General features: G+C 34.9%; 1 protein-coding gene across 1 annotated transcript; it reads left to right on the top strand.

The window, feature by feature from the left end:
* Positions 1 to 403: 403 nt before the first annotated feature.
* On the top strand, positions 404 to 19890 carry LOC125854949 (uncharacterized). The gene is made up of 18 exons (XM_049534557.1): positions 404 to 980; positions 3780 to 4305; positions 5469 to 5720; positions 6674 to 6768; positions 8438 to 8648; positions 10170 to 10351; positions 10456 to 10695; positions 12522 to 12697; positions 14183 to 14276; positions 14359 to 14415; positions 14500 to 14634; positions 14718 to 14783; positions 15424 to 15537; positions 16768 to 16929; positions 17006 to 17134; positions 17987 to 18088; positions 18863 to 18933; positions 19027 to 19890. Exons 1-18 carry the CDS (start codon positions 477 to 479, stop codon positions 19424 to 19426), a joined length of 3516 nt encoding a protein of 1171 aa, XP_049390514.1. The 5' UTR covers positions 404 to 476; the 3' UTR covers positions 19427 to 19890.
* The last annotated feature ends 1101 nt before the right edge of the window (positions 19891 to 20991 follow it).

Below are 20991 nucleotides of genomic sequence, written 5' to 3'. Positions count from 1 at the left end.
TCATTACACCAATAAAAAAATATGATTTAAAGAAAAAAAAGGTTCAAAAACTAAAAAATAACTCTCAGGGCGTACGTTTTTACGGCTAGAGCTTAAGTTTTTACACTTGGAGCTTATGCCCCAAATACTAGGACTTACGCCTTATGAATCTATGTCTTCAATTTGCGCCTCAGAGCGTTTTTTGGTACGCCCCGCTCCAAAATTCGTCCCATAAAATATTTTTGAGAACCCTGTTCAACACCAACAATTAACTGTCGAATTCATCCCGCAAATAATAGAAGATTGCTTCAAAATAAATATCTATCCTTAAAACCTTTTGATTAATAAATTATTTAGAACTTCGGAAAATAGACTGATAACACTATCTTTAACCTTTCATAGTTATTATTAGTCCTTGTAATTTTATTTTCTAAAACCTTCATCCCTAAACCCCTAAAGAGAGACAAACAACTTCGTCTCTCTCAAGTGTCAACTCAATGGATCCTCAAGACAACAACAATGTCTTCAATGACAATTCCGACATATGCCAACAACTCCTCCAACGTTACGGAAAATCCTCAGCACCCCAACATCGTCATCTCTGTGCTATTGCAGCCGCCACTCGTTCCATTATACAAGCTGAGTCTTTACCAATAACCCCTTTTTCTTACTTCGCCGCCACAATTTCCACAATTTCAAATTCTCAAGAATCTCTTGACCCACAAGCTTTATCTGGGTTGTCTTCCTTTTTGTCTATTGTTCTTCCATTAGTTCACAATGAAGATGTTTCTTCAGATAAAGTTGCTGAGGCAATTGAGTTTCTTGTGGGTCTTCTTGAAAAGGAGACAGTGGAGAATGAGGGTGGTTTGGGGACTTCTACTGTGAGGGCTTTTGTTAAGTGTTTGGGGGTTTTAATTGGGTTTTGTGATAAGGAAGATTGGGATTCTGTGAAAGTGGGGTTTGAGATACTTGTGAAGTTCGCCATTGATAAGCGTCCAAAGGTTCTTGCTTTAATCCTTTGAGCTTGTATTTACTTGTGTTTATGATGTATATGCAGGTTGTGTGTTTATATTGAGTGTGTGTGTTATTTTAGTTATGCTTGTTGGAAAAAAATGCACCTTTACTTTGATATGCTATTTGATTATTGTGGAAGCAGTCACTCAAGAGTGAGAGTGGTTTGGGGACTTCTACTGTCAGGGCTTTTGTTAAGTGTTTGGGGGGTTTTAATTGCGTTTTGTGATAAAGAAGATTGGGATTCTGTGAAAGTGGGGTTTGAGATACTTGTGAAGTTTGCCATTGGTAATCATCCAAAGGTTCTTGCTTTAATCCTTTGAGCTTGTATCTACTCGTTTGTGCTTATGATGTATATGTAGATTGCGTGTTTATATTGCGTGTGTGTGTTCTTTGAGTTATGCTTGTTGGGAAAAAATTACATCTTTACTTTGATATGCTGTTTGTTTACTGTGAAGTGTTTGTGTGGGGGGTGGGGGTAATTGGGTTTTGTGAAAGTGGGGTTTGAGACACTTGTGAAGTTCTCCATTGATAAGCGTCCAAAGGTGTTTTCTTTAATCCATTGAGCTTGTAGCTACTTCTGCTTATGATGTATATGTAGATTGTGTGTGTTATTTGAGTGATGCTTGTTGGAAAAAAATTACATCTTTACTTTGATATGCTATTTGATTATTCTGAAAGGAGCCACTAGAGAGTGAGAGTGGTTTGGGGACTTCTACTGTGAGGGCTTTTGTTCAGAGATTGGGTTTTGTGATAAAGAAGATTGGGTGAAAGTGGGGTTTGAGATAGTTGTGAAGTTCTCCATTGATAAGCATCCTAAGGTTCTTGCTTTAATCCTTTTGAGCTTGTATCTACTTGTGCTTATGATTTATATGTAGATTGTGTGTTTATATTGAGTGTGTGTGTTATTTGAGTGATGCTTGTTGGAAAAAGATTGTGTCTTTACTTTGATATGCTATGGGATTATTGTGGTTCTTCTTGAAAAGAACCCATTGGAGAGTGAGAGTGGTTTGGGGACTTCTACTGTGAGGGCTTTTGTTGAGTGTTTGGGAATTTTAATTTGGTTTTGTGATAAAGAAGATTGGGATTCTGTGGAAGTGGGGTTTGAGTTATTTGTGAAGTTTGCCATTGATAAGCATCCAAAGGTTGTTTCTTTAATCCTTTCAGCTTGTATCTACTTGTGCTTATGATGTATATGTAGATTGTGTGTTTATTGAGTGTGTGTTAGTGTGTTATTTGAGTTATGCTTGTTGGAAAAAAATTGTATCTTTACTTTGATTTACTTTGTATATTAATAAATGTTGAAATTTTGTTAATTAATTCTTTCCCAGAACTTGCATTTTGGATTCAAGAATCACATTCATCTGAGCTTAGCATTATTATTTTTTAAAATAGAAAATTGGGGTAGGAGAAGGGGAAATAGTGGAGAGGATTACAAGGTGGGGAATCAAACCTTCACCAACCAGGTGAAAGTTCAGGTAGTTAACCAACTGAGCTACTAAGATTCCCCATCTGAGCTCAGCATCAATAATCTGCATTGTTGGTTTTGCTTATCTTGCAAGTTATTAAGACTCACATTAGGTTCAAAAATGATAAAAAAGAGTTCTTGAAAATGTGAATTTAGTGTTCCCAATTGACATTCTTCTCACTTGCCTTTTAGTCAACTTGGTCTTTAACTCTTGCTCAACCAATCAAAAAGGGGATCTCAATAATCTTTGCTTAGTAAATTACTATTTTAATATTCGGTGTGCTTGATGAAAAAGTGATTCTATACCCAATAGTTGTATCTTTAATTTGATTTGCTGTGGAATTATTGTGGGTCTTCTTGAAAAGCAGCCATTGAAGAGTGAGACTTTTTTTTGGGGACTTCTATTGTGAGGATTTTGTTAAGTTTTTGGGGATTTTGTGATAAGATTGAGATTTGGGTAGAGGTGGGTTGTGAGACACTTGTAAAGTTCTCCATTGATAAGCGTCTTTGATCCCTTGAAATTGTACCTACTTGTGTTTATGATGCATAGTTGTGTGCATATATAGAGTGTGCGCCATTTGAATTATGCTTGTTGGAAAAAAAGAATCCTTACTTTCTTTGCTATGGTAAAGGTTACACTTTTGTTGGTTATTTCTTTCCCAGAACTTGCACTTTGGCTTCAAGAATCAAATTCAGTTTGATCTCGGCATCAGTATCCTGTTTTCTTGGCTTTGTTTGTTTCACGAGCTATTTTGACTCGCATTGAGTTCCGAAATGATTAAAAAGAGTTCTGCAAATGTAAATTTAGTGTTCCTAATTGATATTCTTCTCTTTTGCCATGCTGTTACAGCTTTGTTTCCAACTCCTGCCCAACCAATTAAAACGTGATCTCAGTAATCTTTGTTTAGTAATTTACTATTTTAAGCTGTTGAAATATTCTGTGCTCTTTAGACAAATATAATTCTATCCCCAAATTATGTTCTAGCTTAACTTGGGCATCCCAAACTTATACAATTGAAGTAATTCGAGCGTTAGATATAGTTGACCTAGTTAGCTAATGATGCTGCACTGATCTGTATTATTTTTGCTAAATCATGTAACTTGGCGACTTTTCTTTGCAACCATGCTTCATATGTCTATATAAGCAGTTCATTTGATAACCTTTTGGCTGAATAGTGATAATTTTGTACAGGATGTTAGTACATTATGGAACTGTGTGTGAGAGGCTGACGGTTTTGAATGGATTCATTGTCCCATAGTGAAATATAGAGAAATAATTGATATGGTTCTGATATGATGTTACTTGTCTGATTTCTTTCAGGTGAGGAAATGTGCTCATGATTGTATTCTGACTGTTTTTAAGTCATTTGGTTCATCTTCTGTGGCTAAGAAGGCTGGTGAAAGAATTTACTCCTTGATAAAAGGCAACATTGTATTGGCAATGAAACTAAGTGATCCAAAGGAAATAAGTGGATCTAAAGATGAGCATCAAGAGGTGCTTCACTCCCTGAATATCCTGAAGCCTATCATCCCGTATCTTAGAGTCAAAGACAATGAGAAGGTACTTGCTCAACTAGTGGAGCTTATGAGGTCCCAAAGCTCAGCATTCACAAGACACATTTTTGATAATATTGGGGCGATATTAGATGTTTCAAAGATTGAAATCATTCTTCTAGAAGCTGACACTATTATAAAAGCTCTTATATCATACATGTTGTCTGCGGAGACCCCTGCTGACAATGTATTGTTTGCCGCAACTTTAGCAAAAGGCATCATTGACAAACTCCATGATGACGGAATGAGTGCTTGGGTTACCTATTTGCCTTTGGTTGTCGGCTCCATATCAGGTAATATAATGGTGATTAATTGTACTCCATTTTGGTTGTGTGGTATCTGAATACGCCTCGTCTGGTCCATTGGTAATAACTTTTTCATATTTTATGATTAAAGGATTTGGGCCTACTGGGTGGACCTGCCATTTGTTCAGCATTTCGTCTGGTTATCTTATTTCATGTTTTACTTGACTAAAGCATGTGGTTTTCCATTTGGTCTAATGTACAGCAAATTTAGCCATCCGTCATCTCTCTGTTTTTGGCAGTCCTAAAATTTAATGATTTTGATAAAATTGATGATGAGTCACGAATTAATAGAAGGCCACGTAGGAGCATACATTTCTGGATCTAGATCGAGCTTTTATCTATTAGATGACTGACGTTTCTTTGATAACTATAGTATTGATAGAGTACCTCTATAAGACTATAAGTTCCATGGCTTTCCCTAGATTTTTTAATTACTACGTACAGCATTCCATTGCCAATATTTATGTGGGTTCTTTGCTTTTCTTATTGTTCAAAAATTGATAAAACTACCCTATTTTTTCATTGTTGAGTCAATCAGAAATAGATGTTCTTTGTTATTTAGAGAACATAAAGATGAGTTCACCGGGTTTCCAGGTGAATAACCCTTCAGTGTTACTGTCTTTGGAAGACAGGTTAATCTGTACATAACAGGTAGACCAATCTTTTTAGTTTCTGAGTGGTTCTCAATTAGTTAACATAGTGAGACTGATTGATGTCACTAATTGGTGATAATTCCGGAGAGCCAAGTTTATGTTCACCACGGATTTGGTAAGGTTCTCCCGAATATAATTCCCTTAGATCTTGTAACAGCCTATGGGTCACTGGCAGTTTAACTTGAAAGGGTTTGTTGTGAAGTGTGAACTTGCCTTGGGCAAATTCCACATCGGATTGGTAGGGGAAAGATTAGGGGGTCATATAAGGGTGAGTTCAGGATTCAATTGTCGAGGTACCTTTTGAGTTAAAGACAAAGAGGACAAAATCATGAGGCCCAAAAGCCTTGAGGTGGCCTAAACGAGTAGGGCTAAAGTGGATAATGCCTTTGACAGTTAGGCCTGAGCTGTTACACTTCTTTGTTTCTACAATCTAACAACTTTATTTTTGTTAATATGTGATGCTGGTGGCTGGTGCTGACATTCTCAATGTTTCTTCAGGTCTTCTTACACGTCCAGAAAATATCGCTTTACCGGCTTCAAATATTTTGAAAGAAATGATCAATGCTCATATTGATGTGAAAAAGTTTTTGACCGGTAAAAAGCAGGCAGTGGATGATGAGGCTCTCAGTTCTTCTGAATTTGAAACTGTGAAAGCTATTTGTTTAGTCTTTGAAAACGTGCTTCTCAGCTCTTCTGAATACCCAAACGACCATATACTGGCAGTCCTGTCTGTCATGTTCCTTAAATTGGGTAAGTAGACATTGACAAACCCACGATGGAGCTTCCAGTAGCACTACTTTCCTTGCAAAGTCTTGTGGTCTTATCTAAGAACTGACAGTAGAAGAGGTCTACATAAACTTTTGATAATTTTGAATCAACAAGTGTTTAGGCAAAAATCAGCATTTTAAATTTATGGGCAGATATCATCCTTGCCTACCATTTTTAGGGGATGTGTGACTTCTGCTTCACTTATAATATTCTGCTTTAGAAATAGCGGACAACAAGAAGTCCTGTCATGCACTGTTCATTTTGCATGTTCTTTCTTCCTTGGGGTGTATTTTGTATGACACTTAAAATGTTCTCATCGAAGGCAGGTGATTTTTTGTGTTGTTTCTTATTGGTTGGTAGAAGGGAGGGGATGATCTTACATATAAAGCGAAATAAATTGTTCAAATGGATGAGTTCCACCATTTTTAATCTAGAAGCCTGATAATGTTCAAAAGAAACTTTGGAAGGATGATGTTTTGATAATTTATTTTCTTAGAAAAAAACATACCTTTTATGTCACTAGTGGATGAAGGCAGAGACTAAAAGCTAACAAAAGTTTATAGCTTAATGTGGAATATGGTCCTCAACCTCAGCAGAACAAAAGTGAGGAGGATGGATTTGTGTCGAAAGATTGCTTTTGAAGCTGTATAGAGAAATTTTGTCAGATTACTTTATGGGCAATGGAAACTGTTAAATTTCCCACATTGGTGGAGGAAGTTGGTTGTTGTCTGCGTATATGGTCTTGGGCAATTCTCACCTCCTGAGCTAGTTGTTGGAGTTGAGTTAGGTCCACGATCTATTTCTTATTGGAAACAATGGCTTTGCATATGTCCCTAGACAATTTACTGATGTGCAACTATCAGTTGATAGGTTGTTCTATGAATTTTCTCTTTAACAACTATTTGTTCTTACTGTATTTGCATCTATGTCTCCAGGTGAGGTTTTGGACTTCTGTGCGAAGGATATAATACTTAAACTTGCTGATTGGATGATTGTTGCTTCTGGGGATGCTGCTTATGATACAAAAAATGTAAGTCCTACAAAAGGCCTTTCTTTGTGTTACAAGAAGCTCATTGATTCACTTTCTTTATTGGAATGTCATTTAATTTTGACATGGCTGGAGTCTGGACGGGAAGTAGATGATATATGCTTACTCCTGCTCTCTCAATCTTTGAGTGGCTAAAAATTAATGTGGAAGAGTATCTTACTCCTCCAACCCTTTTTTGTTACTACAGGAGCAAATTATTTGATCTCTCTCTTCCTACCCTTCCTTTTTTTCTTGTGTTACAAGAACTAAATATTATGGTTAGTTCCATTAAAAGAGCAGGGGAAGGGTAGAGGAGAGAAGCACAATGATAATTTTTCCTTTGGATGAAGTGTTAGTATTTTGCTTTTTGGTAGTTTGATAGTGTTTGGAAGAGAGTAGAGGAAATACTTCCTCCTGCTCAATGTTTTGGGAAGCGAGAAGCGGAAAAAAGCGACTAGGGATCGCTTCACAGAAGCGGGATGCGAAGCGCGCACTTTTTAAAATTTTTTAAGTAAAGCGGTATTTAGTATAAAATAAATAAATATTAAATAACTGAATAGAGGTGATACATTCTTAGATTAAAAGTAAATAGATAGTCAATAATCCTCATAAGTCATAACATATAAAATAAAAACATAATTAAATCACAAAGGATCAACTTTACCAGTTACTACAAGCAAAAAAGAAAGAAGTGTAACTTAGTAACAAAACAACAAATAAACTAAGTAAAAAAAAAGAAGTGTAACTTAGTAACAAAACAACAACTAAACTAAGTAAAAAAAAATAAAGATTGTGCAGCAATTAGCAATCAGCATACGCCATACACAGCACACTGTATAGAAATAGAAAAAAAACAGAGCAACAATAGAAATTGAAAAAAAACAGAGCAGTAATAGAAATATTAAAAAAATCAGTCGCAGATACAGCAACTAAAGAGAAGAAGAAGAGAACTTACCTTGCAGCATTCCAAAGGAAATATTTTGAAGTTGCAAAAGGAAATATTTTGAAGTCGCAAAAGTATATTTCAGAAATTAAGAAAAACCTTATAATTTTTTTTAAAAAAACCCTAATTAGTGCCTTTTAAAGTTAAGCGCGCCTTTTCTCGCTTTTTCTTTACTTGCGCTTCTCGCTTCAACTGTTGAAGCGATCGCTTTTTATTGTCGCTTCGCTTCAGGGAAGAAAAGCGCAGTGGGTGCTCTTCTCCCCGCTTTGCGCTTAAAGCGCACTTTTTCTCTCTTTTGATAACACTGCAGTCCTGCTAGTTCAATTTACAGGAGCAAAAACTTGCCATGGCAGATGAACTAACTCCTTCACTTTTAGTTCGCATAACAGGAACAAACTAAGCAATAACTCTCTTATCACAGAAACTTTTCAATTTATGAACTTCCAGTAGCTCCAGAATATATCCCTTAGCATCTGCATAAAAACTTAAAGATTAACTTAAAGGTGAAAAATGGATTTTGAATAAAAACATTTTCCTTATATTTGATGATGTACTAGCTTTTGCTTTCCTTCTCTTTTCTTAAAGTTTCTATATTTAGTGTATTCTAGACCCTTTGATTAGTAAGAATGATTTCCCGATCTTTCAAAAAAATAAAATATACAGTTGTGCAGAAAAGTTATGAACCTAAAACTTTTGTAATTACTTTCCTTTTCTTTGTTTTCTTTGCAGCTTCAGGAGTGCATAGGATCAGCTGTTATTGCTATGGGACCAGAGAAACTGCTTGCCCTGTTACCCATCTCCCTGAATTCAAAGGATTACTCTTTTTCAAACAGTTGGTTGGTTCCTGTTTTAAATAAATATATATGTGGATCATCACTTGAGTTCTTTATGAAGCACGTGGTGCCACTTGCTGTGTCCTTCGAACAGGCATCGTGTAAAGGTAGGCATATGTTAATAATTCATTAAGCTTGGATAATGTTTATGGTTGTTTTTTTGTGTCCCAAGTAAAATCCTCGTTTATCATTTAGTTAGATTCATTTGAATTCTATTGCTTCTGGTATTTCGGAAAATGTACTTGAATTTTGCTCACTTAGTTAAATCTCTTAAATGTGTAGGTCTTTCATGTCAAATTTTTCTAAGAGTATTGCTAAGGTCTGTGTTAGAATAGGAATAGATTTGTACAATTCTATTAGAATAGGAATAAGTCTATACAATCCTATTAGAATAGGAATAGTACCTACTGACCTTTTGAGCTGCTGGATGAGGAGAAGGGGGAGCAAGACCCAAAAAAGATGGTGGTCTATAGTACCTACTTGTGTCTGGTGGGCTATTTGGAGAGAAAGAAACCTTAGGTGTCATGAGAATATTACTAACTCTATTCAGAAAGTTAAAGAAAATTGCATTAACATGTTTTTTTGGTGTCAAGAAGATGGTATAGAAGAAGTAGAACCGTTGGTAGATTTCCTAGGATCTATGTAATTATGGTTTCAGCTTGTAACTTTTTGGAGGTAGCCAGCATACCCTTAATGCTGAAGAATACAACTTTAACTTTTATCAAAAAAAAAGAATAGGAATAGTAATAGAAACAGAAATAGGAATACTAAATAGTATCCTACTTGGTAAAGGATTGTATTCTAGGGTCTATAAATAGGGTCTCAATGTAATAATGTAAACAACAACAACAATTCAATAATATTCTTTTTCAATATTTCTCACAGTCTGGAAGTTACCTTTATCAAAAAAAAAATATTTCTCACAGTCTGGAATAATACATTATTGCTTTTTTAATTTTGGTGCTTGTGCAATTTGAATTTGATAATTTTGATTTGTTATTTGATGAACTCACTCTGTTTAGTATGATTCTCATTTCCTTTTTTGTTCCTTTTCTTCTTATTTTTTTGATTCAGTTGGTGTAAATTGTTTCCTTTCTTCCTGTAGGTGCAGTACTCATAACTTTCCTTGTAATTGTAGAAGTGCCGGAATTTTGAACTTGTACATTTGATTAGTGTTTACCCTTGTATGTTTTGCTCAATGATACAATATACTCCCTCCGCTTCAATTTGTTCGCCCTGTTTTGACTTCACACAGTGTTTAAGAAAGTAAAGAAGATTTTTGAATCTTGTGGTCTTAAATTAAAGATATGTCAAATGTACCAAAAATCCCTTTAATCTTGTGTTTTTAAACATGCCATGTGGAAAGTTGGAATTAAAGAATTGCCAAAAATATAAAAGAGACATTCTTCTTGAAACGGACTAAAAATGAAAGTAGGACAAACAAATTAAAACGGAGGGAGAAATAGCAACTGCTTCTATGACAAATAAATAGCGAAGCATCATTATCTTTTCTCTGATGGGGAAGAGAGGAGACGGGATAACCTCAGTTTCCTGTTTTAGACTTGAGAGTTGAATCCAAAAAGATGCTTTACCTACATCTGGAATTAATTTTTTTTTCTTTTTGTCAGTTAAAAAGTCAGTAATTCGAGAAGAACTTCTGGCTTATGCCCGTGAGTGTTGGGGACTATTACCTGCCTTTTGTCGCTGTCCATCTGACGTTCACAAGAATGCCCAAGCTTTGACTACACTTTTGATTCCTTTTCTGAAGGAGGACTCCTTTATGCTTGAGAATATTTCTGCAGCTTTGCAGGTTAGTCCAGAGCCTTGAAGTATTTTATATTGTTTTACTTCAGGTTCTCTTGAATGTCCATGCCTTGTTTGAATTTAAGTAATCAGCTGTCTCTTTTCTCGTAGGAACTGGTGAATAAGAATAAAAATGCACTTGCATCTGATAACTTTTCTGGAGAGCATATAGTTCACCAAACGGAGAACGAAAATCTTGATTTGGCATTGGAGTTCAAACGCAAATGCTCTTACTCAAAGAAGTCTTCTAGCAAAAATATTAAGGCTTTGGCATCTTGCTCTGAGGAATGGCTCCGGGCTTTAATTAATGTCTTTTTTAAGGCATCTCCTGCAAATTACCAGCAGTTCAAGGTATGTATCGTATTTTAGTCTGACACAGACTAATGTTGTGCTCTTCTGCTTGTCATTTGTTGCTATGAATCTTTATTTCCGTTCTATTAGTTGCAAAAATATTTAATCTTGTTCCCAATTAATATATGTTATATACACTCAAGGTTGGTTTAATACATCACAAAAGTAGGAAGTATTGTCTAAAACTGCCCTCTCCCTTTTCCTTTTGTGTGTATTTTGGACTGTTCAGTAGGATTAAATGCATTTGTTCTAAGGGAAATCAGAGAATGTGACTTTTGTTAAATGTAGATGCATTCAAAACTAAAATTTTTGGTAAAGGTTATTTTGTAAATGATGTAGATGTAGTACTGGACTTCTTGGAATCTTAAAGTTATATGGGATCCGTCTCCAGTCAGTTTTTGTACACTGACTCTTCCATGTTGGTGCTGTTGATAATGAGTAAAATTTGTCTCGACTTGCCCAAAAAAAAAAAGATAAGAGGAAACTAACCTCTCGCTGTTCTCTCTGAATAGCACAGAATTATTTTATCCTCTGCTTTCCTCAATTTTGACCAAGTCCGATCCACTTAGAACATTGCTACAGGTATTGTCGAGGCACCATACAGACTGCTCTGTTAGTTTAGGACTTGCTTCTCTCATAATTTGTGGAACATTTTTAATATGAATTTGATATGTTATTCTGAGCATTGGTATAAATGAGGCAAAAGGTCATCACACACCAGTTTTACCTGGTTAATCATGTGTAGATACGTTTTTATCCTACAAATTTGAGTAAGCTCTCCAGGCTATGTTCATTGTCATGCTTCAAGGAAAACTTGTGAACAAGATCCAATTATTCGAGAAAGGATCTTCTCGCTGTCGAGTGTTTAACATTTATCTTCCTCTTTTATCGTTCCTCCTCTGGTGGGGGTTTACATTGGACTTGTGTGTGGTCCATCAGGACTTTAGCTTGCTCCCTCTTTACTTGGTTGAGATTACTGATATCTCCTTGGCTGAATTTCGAAAATGCTTTCTGCAATTCATTCTCTGTCTTTTAACAAGTTTGTGGAACAATATTGCATGCCAAGATACTTCAGTTGTCTTGTTTTTTGATAACAAATAATTCTCAGGAGGCAATAGGGTGCTTGACTTCCATCACTGATTCTTCGTTAACCCAAAGGATTTTTACTTCTTCAATGGAGAGAACTGGGATTACAAATGAAATTGGTGAATACAAGAAACTTGGACTTCATTCAACAGACAATAAAGAAAATAACTCCGCTCTTCTTGGGGAAGTAGCTAAGAGGTAGCAGCTGTTCGACTTCACTATTTCTTTAATTTCCATGGATTGTGAGGCACCAACCTGTTTAGAGTGGATATATTCTGATGTATACAGTTAACAGGCTTAGGGGTCATTTGGTAGAGTGTATTAGAAAATATAATGCATGCATTAGGTGTGGGTATTAGGAGTACCTTGTTTGGTACACTTTTTCATGCCATGTATAACTAATGCAAGCATTAGTTATACACTCTATTGTGTATTAACTTGTGTATTACTAATACCAAGGAATTCTAGGTATTAGTAATACATAGCATTTTAACACTTGCATTAGATTAAATAATTACAAAACTACCCTTGAAGCCTTTTCATTTTCTTTGTTGTCATAAGTTTTTGTTTTTATTTTGATTTGCTTTTTGGTGTCTTAATAGGCTTTATGACCTCTTATCCAATTTCAATATAATTTAATAAAAAATTTTACTATTGTGACGACAAATTTGATAAAAAAAATTATTTGTCAACTTTCCACAAAAATATNGTCTTGTTTTTTGATAACAAATAATTCTCAGGAGGCAATAGGGTGCTTGACTTCCATCACTGATTCTTCGTTAACCCAAAGGATTTTTACTTCTTCAATGGAGAGAACTGGGATTACAAATGAAATTGGTGAATACAAGAAACTTGGACTTCATTCAACAGACAATAAAGAAAATAACTCCACTCTTCTTGGGGAAGTAGCTAAGAGGTAGCAGCTGTTCGACTTCACTATTTCTTTAATTTCCATGGATTGTGAGGCACCAACCTGTTTAGAGTGGATATATTCTGATGTATACAGTTAACAGGCTTAGGGGTCGTTTGGTAGAGTGTATTAGAAAATATAATGCATGCATTAGGTGTGGGTATTAGTAGTACCTTGTTTGGTACACTTTTTCATGTCATGTATAACTAATGCAAGCATTAGTTATACACTCTATTGTGTATTAGCTTGTGTATTACTAATACCAAGGAATTCTAGGAATTAGTAATACATAGCATTTTAACACTTGCATTAGATTAAATAATTACAAAACTACCCTTGAAGCCTTTTCATTTTCTTTGTTGTCATAAGTTTTTGTTTTTATTTTGATTTGCTTTTTGGTGTCTTTTATTTTTTTTTGGTGTCTTAATAGGCTTTATGACCTCTTATCCAATTTCAATACAATTTAATAAAAAAATTTACTATTGTGACGATAAATTTGATAAAAAAAATTATTTGTCAACTTTCCACAAAAATATTTTGACGCAAATAGTACAACTATTTAATATTATTTTTGAAAAAAAGAAGAAGAAGAGTTAATGATGTTTTAGCAAAGATTTTTTTTTTGATGTTTTAGCAAAGAACTTTTTTGCAAAGGAAGTGTACAAATAAGTAAAGTGTGAAGGGTATATTTGTAAACATATATTTTTTAATAGAAATTATGCAAGATTTGTTATTTCTAATACATCAAACCAAACAATGTATAAGAAAAAATGCTTGCATAACTAATGCAAGTATTACTAATGCAAGCACTACTAATGTAAGCATTACTAATGCACCCTATTTTGCATTATTCTTATACACTCTACCAAACGACCCCTTACTGTTTCCTACATTATGGTTAAAGGTGCTAGAGGCGCAAGCTTCTTGCCCCTCTAGAAATTGCTTCCTAATTAACATTAGCCACTAAGAGGGTGTTTGGATTGGCTTAAAAATTGGTCAAACCTACTTTTAAGTCAGTTTTTGACTTCTGGAAGTGTTTGACAAATATAAAAACTAACTTAAAATAAGTTGGGAAGCGTTTGTCAAGGTAAAAATGACTTAAAATAAGTTTAAAATGACTTAAAATAAGTCAAAACCTAAAAGTAGGTCTTCCCTTACTTTTTATTTTTTGACTTAAAAGTCATTTAAGTTTGACTTTTTATTTTTGATTTAAAAGCTACTTTTTTTTAAGCCAATCCAAACGGGCTCTAAGTTAGGTAAACATTTTTAAGGTGAACTTTCTTCACCTTTAGGTACAATTGACTGTAGTGAGATCTTCATTGAGTTTGCTTCATTTAAGTTAAAGTATTATAATTTTGTGGCAGTACTAAATGAATGTTTACTTTCACTTTATGTTGACCACCTATAATGATATATGCTGCATGAACAGTGGCTATTGACATAATGGCACATTAAAATGGAACCTTAACCTTTCGCTGCATATTGGTAAAGGTGCATTATCTTGGAGTTGGGATCATGCTTTGTTGAAGGATCTGGCGAGGATCTCATTAAAGTCCTCTTTGGTATTGCTAGGGATGTTTTGGAGGTATGTTAGTCTCGAGTGGCTGCAGATTGTGTAATTTCTATAATAATCTTACCTCATAATAATGTTAGTTTTATGCTTGTAGACTACTCATGGAGCTGGTCATCTTGAAGCATATCACATTCTAAGTAGAATATTAGAGGTCTGTTGGCTATTGGAATTTTTTCTTTCCTTTTTTTTTGTGGTATAATTGCTTGATTGACTCGAGCTTATGTTATTTTGGCAGAAACATTCCTGGTTTCACTCTTCACATGCTGAGCAGCTGATGGATTTGTTAGCTAGGGTGAAACCTCCAACTGATACAAAAACACTTACAAGTCGCTTTGCCTTCTACAAAACCTTGTTGATTGATGCATTACAGGTAGGTTATCCACTATGGCCAATCATTCTTTGAACAATTCATTCAACAACTAATACGACTGTGATCCCATATGCTTATTGCAGGGTAATGACGAGGAAAACACCCAGGCCTTTCTCATTCTGAATGAGATTATTCTCGCATTAAAAGATGTAAGACCTACATGGTTAAGCTAAATAGTTTCCTTACAAATATTGACCAATCTAAATAGTCTAGTCAAGCTTTATGAAAAAAAAAATAGTCTAGTCAAGTTTTGGTATGAGAAAAGGAGGGTAAAAGTGTTTGCATGTTTGTAAAATTGATTGTGTTAGCCAACCTGTCTTGTAAGAGGAAGTTTCTTGATATGGGATACTTGACATAATTGCTCGTCAGAAGTATTATTGTTTCTTTTGTTCATGCACTTGGTTTTATAATCAAAGAAAGTTGCTTTGTAGGCTTGCCACAGCAGCTGAATGTGCCGAAGTGCTATATAGAGAAGTCTTGTACTACATGTAGTTTACTGCTTGTAGCACACTGAATATGGGATCTCATCACCAGACAATTCTTCCTGTCTAAATCTGGAAAAGCCAGCCTTGGCAAAAACATGAACTTTTAAAGTATTTACCAGCGAATTTCTCTTTGATTGGATAAATTGTTTATCTAGTAGTTACTGGTTGGTTTAAGCATGTTTGTTTGATTCCCATTTTGGTCCATGACTTCCCTTCCTCTTTACTGTGGTTGTGTATATTTTTATTCCTTTCAGCACTAATAAGATGTTACTTCTTGATAACCTTAATAACATTTTTAATGCAGTCCACAGAAGAAGGTAGAAAGACAGCATATGATGCCCTTATCGGTGTGTGTTCTTGCTTGAGAGACTCTTCATCTGCTAAGTCGGATGAATCTTATAAGAAGTTCGTTGATATGGTTAGTAAATAAATGTCGTTGCAACTTTTATGCGCTTGCATTTGTATGTTTAGTTGTTTACTGGCATCAAATACGGATGTCGTTGGAAATTCTGGGAAGTAGTTATATTGAGTCTATGCTTTGGTGAAAATGCAATAGATGGATAGGGCAATAGACACAGTATATTTTCTATTTCAACAAACAAAACCTCTTTAATGAAGAGCCAAGTGTGAATATGTTTTGGTGTACATTGACATCCTGAGATGGAAAACATTGTAACTGTGCTGAATTCTGTTGCTCTGGTTAGTTGATCTCCTTGCAACATTGATCAGTTTTTTTTCCCGAGTAAATTGTGTGATGTTTGGTGCAATGGCTCAAGAGATTGTGTTATAAATGGATGGATCAGAAGTCTTCTTAGCCCCATTTGGATTGGCTTAAAAGTTGGTCAAACTTACTTTTAAGTCAGTTTTTGACTTCTGGAAGTGTTTGACAAATATAAAAAAAAACTTAAAATAAGTTACGAAGTGTGTAGCCCCAAGGCCTAGCTCAAGTGGCAAAAGGTGGAGGATTTGTGGCTTAGGTCGCAGGTTCAAGCCCCACACCATGCAAAGCGAAGCCCGGCATTTAAGTGGAGAAGGGTAGAGGGGTGGGCTCATTATCCAATGAGTTTAGAAGGTTGTGATTGGTCCAAAGGGCAGGTCACAGACGGATTTCTCGGTTATCAAAAAAAAGTTACGAAGTGTGTAGCAAGATAAAAAATGACTTAAAATAAGTCAGAAACCAAAAGTAGGTCTCCCCCTACTTTTTTTTTTAACTTAAAAGTCATTTCAGTTTGACTTTTTATTTTTGACTTAAAAGCTACTTTTTTTAAGCCAATCCAAACGGGTAGATTTTTGCGCTTCTGAACTGCCGTCTGGTCATTATTGGCAAAGTTTTAATTTATGATTTGCTTTATTTTGGTCACAGCTTGAGCCTGCCTTACTATGTGCAGTGCAGTGTTACTTTATTTTCTTCCAGTTTCTGCTCTATATTCCTTTAGACTGTTGATGATATTATTTTCCTTTTGCATCATATTGATATCAATGACACTTGTGGAGAGACATTTTTGCTTGAGCAGAATGGTTTGTCTTAATTTTGCCATGTTCTTTTCCCGTGGGCATAATGTTTGGTCTAAATGATTCACATTATTGTGTCTGCTTATAATTATTTTGATTCATGTTTCTGAAGTTTAAAAGATACTGAAATGTGCAGATTATAGCTTATCTTTCTGGTTCATCACCACATATAAAAAGTGGAGCAGTCTCTGCCCTTTCTGTTCTGGTTTATAGTGATGTCAATATCTGTCTCTCAGTCCCTGATCTGGTCCCTTCTGTTCTGACTCTGCTGCAGAGTAAAGATGTCGAAGTTACAAAAGTAAGCATGCCTTTTCCAAGTCAACATACTATTCTATTATTTGATGCTTATGAGCTTGCTCTTTTGACTTTTGTAGGCTGTTCTGGGATTTGTTAAAGTATTTGTATCTAGTATTCAAGCAAATGACCTGCATAATTTGCTTTCAGACATTGTCAACGGAGTGTTACCTTGGTCATCTGTGTCACGCCATCATTTTAGATCAAAGGTTTGTGACGATTCTTTGATTGGACGTGAAAATAGCTATGTATTTATGAAGCATGGAAGCATATAATCTTGCTCAAAATAGGCTACTACTTCTGACTTCTAGCACAGGATCTTGCCTCCTAACATTGATACAATCTGCATTATTGGCGGTATACGCAAGCCATAATTTGATGCCTATTAATTCTTCTAGTTGCAAAGTCGTCTCACTGATTGAAATACAGCAGCTTGCTTTATATATGCAATTTATTTATTTTGTGTCTTGTAGCATTTTCTTCCCGTCGCGTGGAAATAATTATCGAAGAGGTAGAAGTTGTTGAGTAACACCCCCTTTGTTGAACTCACATCATGGTTTTGTTTGGACAAGAAAATTAATTTGGAAGCCAACCCTCTTTTTAAATCGGGAAATAGTTGATCATTGGTTTAGGTAAGATGCCAATAGAAAGCCAATTAACACATTATGAGGTTCTCACTTATCCAAACAAAACGGGTTAACCGTTTTTACTCTTGTATACTCTGTTCCTCCACAAGATACTTTACTTGCCTGTTTTAGTTCAACATATTAGATCATTGTCGAACTTTGCTGTCTAATAAAATGTTCTTCTGTTGTCAATCTACTGCCTTCAGATATGCTGAATATAACTTGCATTGTGGGACATGCATCCGAATTTATTTTCCAAGTGCTTATGAGAGTGTTTGGGTAGGTTCAGATCCCTTAGGGATTGAACTAAAGTTCAGTTGACATCCCTGTTGGTAGCTGTTCCCTTCTTTCTACTTAAATAATCTGTTTATATGCTTTTGAAAGATGTGTTGTGTCCTTTTTCGCAAAAGTCAATGTTTCTGTGCCATCTTAAAGGTCACCGTAATCGTGGAGATCTTGATGAGGAAGTGTGGAGTTGCTGCAGTTAAGTCAGTTGCAGCTGAGAAGTACAAAAATTTCCTCAAGACAGTCTCAGAGGTATGTTCTCATTTAGACGAATGACCAAATGTGAGATGTTTAGTCATGTACATCTTTTGGCAAGTGCTTTTAAGCCCCATTTGGACATTATTTGAAATTAAATTGATTTGAAGTTGAAGTTTTGTTTGGACGTGCAATTTGAATTTCTTAAGTTATATGTTTCTCATAAACGTAGAAACCCCACAAGTTGTGAAAACTATCAAAAAGTTCCCCAGCTCTTGTACAATCTTACCAAATGAGTAAAACTATATTTCATTTTTTTTTATATAGGAATATCCTAAGGCGCCGCATTGATAAATCACATATCTCTGTGTTCCTTTTATAAATAAATGTTTGTGATTTACAACTCTCAGATACAAATTTATAAAAAGCCACTAGTCAATAGTAGTAGTAAATAGCTATTCTTTAGTATAATCCTTTCACATGGTAGGACAATCTTTTCATGCCAAGCATGGGTCTTTTTTTTGCAAAATTTAAATGATGGGTCCTTTTTTACAAAATATAAACTTATGGGTCAAAGTTCTATATTTTAAAAATTTTGAAATCCCAAATCTTGCTTTGGAGAATTTAGGATTTGAAATCATGATCCTAAATTGCATGTTCAAATGCCTACTTAGTTTTTGGTGAGACAACAAGTATGATTGCACGAGCATGGTTGCAAATGAAAGTATAGTACCTGAACTATAATATCAAGTGTTCCTTTCATTCTATTGTGATGCTATGCTATCGTCTGAACGTTTCCCGGTTTCCGTTCGCTGGTTTGTTTTGCTACAGAATCGCCATGGCAAGTCAAGCTCTAAAGAAGATGGTAGTGCTGAGATGGAATCAACTCCTTCGGATTCAAGGTTAGGTCCTTGTGCTCATCTTACATGATCTTTTGCTTCTTTTAGATACTTCGCGGAGAAGAAATTTGATTTAAACGATTTATCTCCTTATAGGTGGCAGCATAAAAGGAAGGATAGAGAATCTAGTGACTCATTCAAGGAAAAGAATTCCAGGGGACCTCACAAAAGAATGAAGAGAAAGGAGGGTGAAAAAGATTCATCCACAAATTTTACCAAGAAAGGATTCATGGGAGGTAAAGCAAGGAATAGAGAGATGAAAGGGAAGAACAACACTACCGATGAACCTTATAGGAAGCTGGTTAACAGAACCAAAGAATTTGGACGTCGCAAACAGGAAGGTAGTAAAACACCACTGCAGAAGAGAGATAACGGAGGGAAATTGAAGAGGGAGGGTTTCCGGGGGAAGGGAAAGATAGACAGGCAAAAAAGGCCAGCTGATGGTACACGAGGTCCAGGTGCTAATAGACGACAGAAAACTAACAAAAACAGCTAGCAAATATACTGATCTTAAAAAAGAAACAGTTTGCAAGATCCCTCGGATAGAGAGTCGAAGAACAGTCTCTTATATCAAAGTAGATTGAAACGATGCATGGCTTCTACTCGGAAGATGGATTCTTGGCATCACGATGGTTGCTGCTACCGGAAGATATCAACCAACAATGTGTCAATGCACAAATCATACTACATATATATGGTGCAATTTGGCTTGTATACCATCAATCCAGTTTTTGTTTTATTTTGGTCATAGTCTTAGTTGCAATTTTGTATTTGATTATGGAGTGTTTATTAGGTAATATCTCCCAGTTGTAGTTGGGAACATATTGCCTGTTGATATAAAGACATGATATAAATCTATTTGATTTTGTCTAGAAATGATGTTGAATGTGGTGAGACACTTGTTTTGGAAAAATTGTATATTCTTGGACTTGTAACCTTTGTGTTATTGACTATATTTTATCTTAGTCCTAACAGTACTTCATTCTACTTAATCTTAATCCTATTTAAACACTACTAACACTACTTATCGGAAACAACCTCTCAACCCAACAAAAGGTAGGGATAAGCTCCGCGTATATCTTTATCCCTTTTAGATTTGGATTGGATTATACACAATTGATGCTATTTAATTTTATTTAATGTTACTTGTTACTACTTTACAAATTTGATGCTACTTAACTTAATGCTATTTAACACCACTTAATCTTACTGAATGACATACTTATTTCCACTTACCACTTCTGAATGCTACATAATACACCTTCCGTTTATTTTTGATTTGATATACCCCTTTAAAAAATAATTAATAAAATAGTACTAATGTTACTATATTAACCTGGATTATATAAGTGACCTAAATATTGGAAAATAAATAGCACTCCCTTTGTCCCAATTTATGTGATACATTTCGGATATCGAGATTCAAACATGTCTATCTTTGATCGTAATTTTTTCCTATATCTTTTAAATATTTTGTATTATCAATTATTGAGACTTATAATACTTTTTGTGTAGTTTACAAATATATAAATTTTAGTTTTAAAATTTTGAAAATTTTATGAGCAAATTCTCGGTCAAACTTAAACTATTTGACTCTCGAAAAGCGAAATGTATCACTTAAATTGGGACAGAGGGAGTACTTACTTAATAATAAAGTCAAAATCAGTGATAAATTATCAAACTCGATAAGTAAAAATACACATTCATTTTTAATATAATAGACAAGTAAATCTAGATAAAGGGAGTACTACTANGCATCACGATGGTTGCTGCTACCGGAAGATATCAACCAACAATGTGTCAATGCACAAATCATATTACATATATATGGTGCAATTTGGCTTGTATACCATCAATCAAGTTTTTGTTTTATTTTGGTCATAGTCTTAGTTGCAATTTTGTATTTGATTATGGAGTGTTTATTAGGTAATATCTCCCAGTTGTAGTTGGGAACATATTGCCTGTTGATATAAAGACATGATATAAATCTATTTGATTTTGTCTAGAAATGATGTTGAATGTGGTGAGACACTTGTTTTGGAAAAATTGTATATTCTTGGA

This window comes from Solanum stenotomum, chromosome 2 (assembly GCF_019186545.1).
Source record: "Solanum stenotomum isolate F172 chromosome 2, ASM1918654v1, whole genome shotgun sequence".
In the NCBI taxonomy this organism is placed as follows: Eukaryota; Viridiplantae; Streptophyta; class Magnoliopsida; order Solanales; family Solanaceae; genus Solanum; species Solanum stenotomum.
Note: the sequence above shows the minus strand (reverse complement) of the source record. Positions and strands in the feature narration are given on the sequence as shown.